At 40.2% G+C, this 8,827-nt stretch overlaps 1 protein-coding gene across 3 annotated transcripts; it reads right to left on the bottom strand.

Moving 5' to 3' along the window:
- LOC144021396 (uncharacterized) lies at nucleotides 1-7,099 on the bottom strand. Of its 3 annotated transcripts, none has more exons than XM_077525647.1 (6): nucleotides 6,735-7,099; nucleotides 2,759-2,885; nucleotides 1,960-2,501; nucleotides 1,701-1,881; nucleotides 490-609; nucleotides 1-405 (listed from the first exon to the last, which is right to left on the bottom strand). In XM_077525647.1, the coding sequence occupies exons 2-6, from the start codon at nucleotides 2,777-2,779 to the stop codon at nucleotides 244-246; spliced, it is 1,026 nt and encodes a 341-aa protein (XP_077381773.1). In that variant the 5' UTR covers nucleotides 2,780-2,885; nucleotides 6,735-7,099; the 3' UTR covers nucleotides 1-243. The 3 variants fall into 3 exon arrangements, with proteins under 3 accessions (XP_077381773.1, XP_077381772.1, XP_077381774.1); XM_077525646.1 differs by lacking the exon at nucleotides 6,735-7,099 and adding an exon at nucleotides 3,046-3,317; XM_077525648.1 differs by lacking the exon at nucleotides 6,735-7,099 and adding an exon at nucleotides 2,961-3,317.
- Nucleotides 7,100-8,827: the final 1,728 nt, after the last annotated feature.

Consider the following 8,827-nt stretch of genomic DNA (forward strand, 5'->3'; position numbering starts at 1 on the left):
CCCAATAATACGTGTTTAATCAGTTCTCCTTGTTCTCACACTTGTTACAAAACCACTTTCCTTTTGGCAGTCTCCCTAAATTGGCACACTTCAGATGGTATCGTTTAATGTTACAATTTGCTGCAGCACAAAAAAACAACTCTACTCCGCGTCTTTGAAGGACATGAGCAAGTGGTAGGTGACAGTGGGTGGGCAGGAACACTTGAGTCCACTGCTGATCTCGTAAAAGCTCTCCCGAGCAGTTCAGGTAGGAGGGCTTTTTGGAAAAAAAAAAAACTCTGCCTTTTCCACCACACCTGCCCAAAATAAGGGATCTGGGTGGACTCGCTCAATGTAAATGTCACACTTTGTCCAGACCACAAAGTCGCAGAAGTCCCGTCCAGTTAAACCCATCTGTGCCTGTATCTGAAAATATTAGAAACATTGTAATGAAATTATGAAGCATAGAATTAAATTCTAAGAAACTACAAAAAGTAAAGCCATACATACCTGGTAATAATATTGGTGTTGTCGAGACAAGTGATGGGAAGTCTTGCCATCCGGCACCAGACAGAAATTGGGTGTTTTGACAGCCTCCTTAACCGTGAGATCTCGCACCGAGAATGGGCACTGCAACATAAAATGTTTGATTTGTGTTATGAGTGTGTATGCCAAATTGAGACTTCGGGTTGCCAATGAGGGGCACAAAGTCGGAAGCACAAGTATTTTTGACGCAGCCCACACGTTGCAAACCGAACCGGAAACAAACTGATGTACAAAAACAGTCCTGCCTCTTCCGTGGCATATACCCTATTGTACATACAGTGATACCTCGGCTGACGAACGCTTTAGCTCACGAACTTTTCGCCTCACGAACATTAAATTCGCGAGAATTTAGTCTCTGCTGACGAACTACTTTTCGGCGGACGAACCAAACCACGCGGTCGAACAGCACCACGGTGGCGGCCACGAGAAGCTGACGCACGCTCACGGCGTCCCAGTTCGTCACCCCCTTTTCTTTTAGTGCGGACGCGGTTTGTGTATGATAGACATTTTGAGTGTACTTTTGCTATTATGGGACCGAAAAAGACCCGACCACAGGCTAGTGTTAAGCCTAATGCTTACCAGCGAGGGACGGCGATTCGGCGGCGCGTTTGCATTGTAGTCAATGGAGTTCGCGCCACTAAAAAAAAGCGAAAGTGCCATCACGTACCTCAAAAAAGGAGAAAATCGTGCCACGGCTGTTTAGTCCCAGGAAAGAGGTGAAAGTAGTTGGTGGTGCTCACTTTTTGTTGACTCGCTAAAGTGCTCCACTTCCTTGTTCACCAAGGGACACACCTCCTCCGCTCCGGTGAGCACGAAAGTGCGAATGAGCCGCAACCGTTCCATAAACACTACGCGGTGAAACGCTCGCAAATGAAGTAAGTCTACCATTGCTACTATCCTTAAGAACTACCATCACAAAGTAAAATAAAACGACTTTATTATACAGTACAATTTATTTCTTTAATTACAATACAATAGCACATTTATTATACATAAAATAAGGTATATTTTTGTGTAGTTTTAAGGCTTATTTAGTAGAAAATTATGTTTTATAGGGACCTGGGAACGGATTATTCTCATTTCTTATGGAAAATAAATGTTCGGAAGAAGAACTTTTCGGCTTACACACACTCTCTGGGAACCAATTAAGTTCGTGAGCCGAGGTATCACTGTACCTTGATTTCGCAAACGCCAACACCACAGCAGCTGCACTCAATCAAGGCATCAGGAGTTGCCCCAAGAAATGGCCACTGGACATTGACATGAAGTCCTGTGTTCAACACTTCAAGATTCCGATGATGTTTCATGACATCCATATACTGTTGTCGTGCTGCTTCCTCGTGTTTTAACCCCCACCTGTAAGACACATATTAAAATGTTTCACTTGAGAGTCCTATTGATCATGAATATCATATATATATTATTGGTGTGTACCTTGTTGCCTCAGTTGAAAAGACATGTGAATCTGGGTAACAGATGGATTTCACCAGACTTGGGGAGGGTTTCATCGCGTTTGCCTGACAGACAGATTTCAGTTTTGATGCCGTAATTCTACCAGCCCGTTGTCTGAACCAAAGTTTAGATCCAGTTTGCACAACAGTCTCTTTTGGCATATTCTGGACCATATCCTGCGTCAAGTCCAGTACAACCCCCTTGCCGAGTTCTTGGAGCTCCTCAATTGACAGTTCTAAATTGTCTTTGTCAAACAATTCTGTTAATGGCACAGGTAGAAGTCCTCTCTTCTCTTTTGGGATGTAGGAGTCAGAGTACTCGGGAATTAATGACAGCATGGCTGGTTTTGTTCCACACATGAAAATGGCTTGGTTGAAGTCACTGATTTCCTGTGCTGTCGGGGTCATATCAGTCTTCTCAGTAGGGTGACTCGATGTGGCAGCTGGTGAAGATTCTCCTTCCAAGGTCTTCTTCCAACGCTTCGCAGACTGAAAGTCAATCTGTTTAACAGGCAGGAAAGGAACCTAAACAACAAATAAAGCATAAGAAAGCTGTCAGTATGCTCAGTAGTTACCATGAATACGTTTTATTGTACTGGAAACAGAAACTAAAAATATGTCATCTGCACATGGCTTGGCTAGGAGCAGATAAGTTTGGAAGTACATGTAAATAAATGTTGAAATGTTGCTACAAATAAAAACAATGCTTAGCACACACAACTTTGTCAATATGTGCAACAAAAGGGAAGTTGTCTGAAGAATCACAAAATAATTTCCATTACCCCTCTCATGCTGGACGGCATTATCCACTTGTTCTTTTCTTCCGTGCAAGCAGTCGACCCTTTCAGACGTGCACGTGCTTCAAGATAGAAAGGTACAGCCCCCACATGCGAACAGCTTTCTCCTAATCTGTAATACAACAATGTGAAGAAAACCAAATCCATAGCAATTCATGGAGCGCTATGAAACAAGGATTAAAAGTACCATTCATTCAAGCATTATTACATAAAGCCGTTTCATGCCTCATTTTGAACTTGATTGATTTAATAGATATCATCATTCTCCTTACCCCGCCATACAATTGCAGTGTGCAGTAATAATGTCACCATCGTGTTTCACAAGGATCCATGTCATATAGGCCGTCAGGTCACACACGTTTTCGTTCAGTTTCGCTCCACTACCAGGGGCACTAAATAATCTTTACTTCATAAAATAGATTTATTAGTAGTAAGTAAGAATCCGTGGAGTTCACCCTCTGAAAACCTGCCAATTTTGTGTTTTCGGTGGTGAAACCCCGGCACTATTTTGCGATGAGGCGCAGTGATCTCTCGTTTGGGCGTAGTGCCATTTGGTCGGCAGTGGTGTGATTTAGGTCACATGAGCCAATCAGGTAGCTGCTGCTTTCTCTAGGCCGTCAGGTCACACACGTTTTCGTTCAGGTTCGCTCCACTACCAGGGGCACTAAATAATCTTTACTTCATAAAATAGATTTATTAGTAGTAAGTAAGAATCCGTGGAGTTCACCCTCTGAAAACCTGCCAATTTTGTGTTTTCGGTGGTGAAACCCCGGCACTATTTTGCGATGAGGCGCAGTGATCTCTCGTTTGGGCGTAGTGCCATTTGGTCGGCAGTGGTGTGATTTAGGTCACATGAGCCAATCAGGTAGCTGCTGCTTTCTCCTCACCATAGCAACCACATATCAAAAATGGCGACCACAACGTCGGAGAGCGAAGAAGAGCAAAAGGAGAAAAAAGTTAAAAAGAAAGTGGGGAAAAAAACTTGGTTCCCGTTCAGGTTTGCCCATCGCTTCAGCTGGCCCCGTCCTTCCAGCCATCTGCTTCATTTGTAAAAATAAATTTCAAAGTATACTCGTCTGGGATCGGAAGGCACACGGAAGAGGGATCATCTCGCCAAAGCAGAAACATTGTCGGCAGGTATGTGCTACACACACGCGTGCCCATTTCTGTTATTAATGTGACCGATATTTAGTATAGGGTTGAAAATAATTTGTTCCTAGGTTAAGTTTTAAGGCTATAGCTTAGTAAAAATGCAAGCTGCTGAATGATTTATCGAGTGAATCCAACAGTGGTTAACAAACTCGGGTTAGCTGTCCCCATCAGTCATAATAGAGAGTCACAGCTACACCCTCCCTTTCCCCCAAACTCTCTCTCACCAACCTCAACAAACACTTTACTTGTAAATCTGTGATGTGCATATACTGTAAAAAGAGGTGATGTGACAATAACACATAATGTAATTCTTTTTTGTATAAAGGCGGGTTGCTGCAGGCAGCTGAGATGAAGAAATGAAAGAAATGTTCCATTCTTCTGCATATTCATTTAGAGACAGCATTATTTAGAAAGTATGACTCTTTGCACATGTTAAGTGAGTGTGTGTGTTTCAGACAACCCTATGCTGAGAGCTACAAACTCTTTTGTGAACAAGTAATCCGTCAAAGGATTATAGTTGACAAAGATGTGAGGAGAATGGACAAGCTAAGAGGTTTGTGAACAGTGGTAAGAAACACGGGGATCTTGATGCTTCATACTACAGGTAACGTATAAATCTTCACACTGAAAAACATTGACTGAAATCTGTGGGGAGAGATTTGTCTAAAATCTCACTGTTTCAGAGAAAAATAGCTTGCTGACAAGCTAAATTTAAGTTAAAAAAATAAATAAATAAATAAATACATAAAATTGATTCTCTAAAAATGAAAACCAGTTAGTTAATTATAACATGCAAATGTGTTTTTTTGTCTTCTGTATTTATAATTGTTCTTTGACCAAGAAAGTATATAGGCCTATAGGTATATTTTTATTTCTATCCAAATATTCGATTATTCACTAGAATTTTCAGTAGGATATCCGAATACCAAAATATTCGATAGCTGCAGCACTAATAATACTAATTTTGAGTTGTGGCACGCCCACACGAGTTCTTTTACCACACACCCGTGTCAAAACTAGCTTACTGCACACGCTGCAACCCAACTTCAAATTTTTGCTAACATAATAATAATAATAATAATAATAATAATAATAATAATATATTATACATTTTGTTGGGTCCAAAAGCAACTTACATAATTACAGTTTCATATGATTGTATTTGTCTTATTTTCAAATGTTTAAATATTTTCTTGATTTGAACAAAATATAATTGTTTTGAATAATCTTGATTTAAATTATTACCAAAATAATTGTGATGATTATTTTTTTCCATAATAGAGCAGCCCTAGTGTGATGTGAATATGTGTATCTTGTGCTCATCTTTCCCTTTAATTTTCTATTTCAGGCAGGATATACTGAAACGAAGATTGAGATGTGATTTCCCCCAGCTCGTTTTTCACACCCCTTTCCAGCAACACCTCTGAAATGGTTTTTGTAGAGACATTATCAACAACTGACAAACTTTTAGACAGGGTACCTCACTCATCAGATACATCAACTACTGAGTCTACTGACGTAAGCCAAGAAAATGACACTAACACATAGCTGGTACAACATCAGTTTGGAAAATCACAGGGCATACGAGGACACTTTACAGTGCAGGGCTGTAAAATCTGTATATGTAAAATCTGCCATTTTGTTTGTTTCGTTATCAAGATGTTAACTCTCCATTTTAACACTTTTCAGGCAAAAATAAAAATGTCTGTATTCCATTTTTCCACAACACAGACCTTTGTTAAATTGTTCTACCAAAAAAAAGAGCTCTCCAATGAAGTTCCATGGTTTTATTGTGAATGCACATTTGATTTGTATTTGATTTTTTATTATTATTATTAATATTTTTTGTGTGGGGGTGTGTGTGGGGGGTATAAATGACATGCTGTGACATAATCTGATACTTTAATAAATATTCTATGTGTTATAATAATCTGGGCTCTGAATGCATCTATTTCCATCTAGTCCATTTTGCCTTGTTCCAGGTTTGTGGTGCATGGTAGTATTTTTGGCCGATGTATGCTGCTTCTTGTGTACCTTTCATTACGTGGTAGGTTGTGAATTGTTTTCATATATGAAACATAAACATAGCTAAATGTAACATTCATGTGCTGGTGTCACTTCTAGTTGAAGGGCTTTTTGTTTTTTTGGCACAAATTTAATATATTTAATTATCTAAATTCACATGATTGCACCAAACCACCAATACTTGTTTCTGATGTTAGGTACATGTATTTATAACATCTGGGAATGATTTTCTGTTGCCAAATGTAATGCAAGACGTTTTGCAACCAAAAACTCCAGCACAAGATTTTCGTTTTTTTTTTTATTTACCTATATATGCATTTCTGGCTTGTGACAAAATTGGGGCAGGAAAACATTGGGTGAACTTTTAACCCAAAGTTCAGAAGGGTATTATCTATCAAAAAATGCATTGAACAAGTAGTGCCCAGACAGTGGAGCGAAACTCCTTTTCTAGGCACTTTTTTGGGGTTCACCCCACGGCCTAATAAGCGGTGTGGCAGACATCCTCTGAGAGTGGTTAACCTTAACCAAGTTGATTAAGTAAAAACGTACGTTACTAGTGCAAGGGTAGGATTAAATTTAATTAAGCCACAGGGAGGCTGTGCTTACAGTCACTTTTTAATTCTTGTACGCTCTGCCACATTTGCCTGTTATAAAATCTGTTAGAAAAACCACATCAGGTAAACGCAGGTGTGCATGTAAACACACTGATAACAGGAAGCCTGAGAACAAATAAACATTTTTGTATGCATTATGTGCAGCATTACAAACCAAGTGGTTTACTTACCCGTGCAACAACAACAGTTTCTTCGGATGCGACGTTTAAGTTTACAGTTTGTATCCACCCGCTTACAAAATAATTGTAAGCCTCAAGGGATTTGTAGGCTTTCATTTGTTGGCGTGTTACGGAGCATATTGTCAACACGAGGTAATGGAACATGTCCAGAGTAGTCACGTTTGGCCAGCAAGCTTTCGCCGTCAAAAAATCACCCTTGGTCAGGACGTAGGGATCAATCCCGCCACACAGCGACACCTGCCTGTACCATTGTTTCTGATCTTCCGGTAAATCGCGAAAATATTGCGAAAATGACATTATTAGGTTGATAAGCTCTACCGTGTAAACGAGTGTTCCTTCGGCCACCAATTGTCGGAGCCGGCGGGCCACCCAATATGGCGCCCGAAGAAAAAACTCCCCTGATGCATTACGATGTGCAAGCGACCTATACAATAACAGATTTCTCAACACTGCACACACAAAATGCTAAACCCGACACTCCTTTTGCAAGAAGACTCTTGACATCAAATCTCTACGTTGTGTTCACAAAATGGAATCATGTTTTCATTTGCTACACACGTCGTATTCTCCAATGACACATTGAATTCATTAAGCACACACAACTAAGCTTTTGCTTCACATTTGCATTGCATTTGCATTGTAGTGCAAAATTGAAAACACTATTGTAAAATGGAACACACCATATAATGACAATGATTCTGGAAAAGAAGATATTTCTCCATTTGTAAAAATGACTGAAACTAGCCTACTTTTTTCATCAAACAAACTGAAAACAGCACACAAATATGGAGCCAAAAATGTTTTATTTTTGAGCATGACTGAAGAAATAATCTTGATCAAGTGTGGCACTATGGTAAAAGTGAATACATAGAAATAGTTGCCCCCCATAATTTTATTTATTTCCATTTGTGTTTAAAAGTCATTTTCTACAGGGACAACTACTGTTTAGTGTCTATTTGTCATCAAAGTGCAATATAAGTTTTCGCCAGTAGATATTGCTTAGAAGCTTGCGTATCAGCAGTGTATGACTGACTGCCGTCGAGGAAGAGGATGACGCATGACATGGTCGCGCACCACGAACACTGTTTAAATAGTTTAACTGGTGTATTATTGTGCTTTGACATGTAAGATACTTCCTAAGTAAAATGTAAATGATAGACAATGGTAGAAGATGATTATAAGTGTTTGAGAATGTCACATGTTGAGCTAGAGTGCAGATGTACATGTTTAGGAGCTTGTAGAAGTGAGCCACGTACGATGTATGCTTGTAATGGCGGACACAATGTCCGACGCGAACGCCGAAATGAACATGATGTCCGCGTGTGTTGAAATGAGAGTTATTGTAACTACTGCTCAGAAATTCGTATGAGGTATGTTAAGCAGTATGTGTCTTGTAATGAGACACTAGTGTTACTTGTATGAGTGAGCTAAGCTGAGCTAATTGTAGTTATGCTAGATTGTGCTAAAGACCACACGTGTTGATTTGTATTGTCGTGAATTCATTCAGTAGTCAGTGATGGACGCCGTAACTGTCCACATTTTGTGTTTTGTATTAAGAGGAAATATATATATATTTTCTTGTCAACAATAGAAAATATAGTTAGGCATTGATAGTTAAGAGACCAGTATAACCCCGGGTTTACACCGGATGCGGTTGCGGTGCGGTCCGGCGACGCAAGCAATTAGATTCCATTCATTCGAATGGTGCAGTTTACACCGCTTGCGGATGCGTTGCGTGTTGACTGCGTCTCAGCTGCGGCGTGCCGCAGGTCTTCCGCAAGGATAGACCTATTTTCTATTTTTGCTGGACGCCGCAGCGGTAGGCCTCCGGCAAATGGCAAGCTAGCACAAAACACATCGAGCGGGACAGGAAGACCGACACAGTTTCAAAATAAATTTCCGGTTACCTTTCAGAATAAAACACTCGCCAGCTCCTATTTCGCAAGCTTTTCAGCAAAACGTGACGTGGGCGTCGCCGGGCCATGTGCTCATTCACGGTTTAGACGACAGCGAACATGGATGAGGAGAGGTTTATATTGGAGGTGGAAAACCACAAAATAATATATGACACGGCACATTCTTTT

The sequence above is a fragment of the Festucalex cinctus genome, chromosome 6 (assembly GCF_051991245.1).
Source record: "Festucalex cinctus isolate MCC-2025b chromosome 6, RoL_Fcin_1.0, whole genome shotgun sequence".
NCBI lineage: Eukaryota > Metazoa > Chordata > Actinopteri > Syngnathiformes > Syngnathidae > Festucalex > Festucalex cinctus.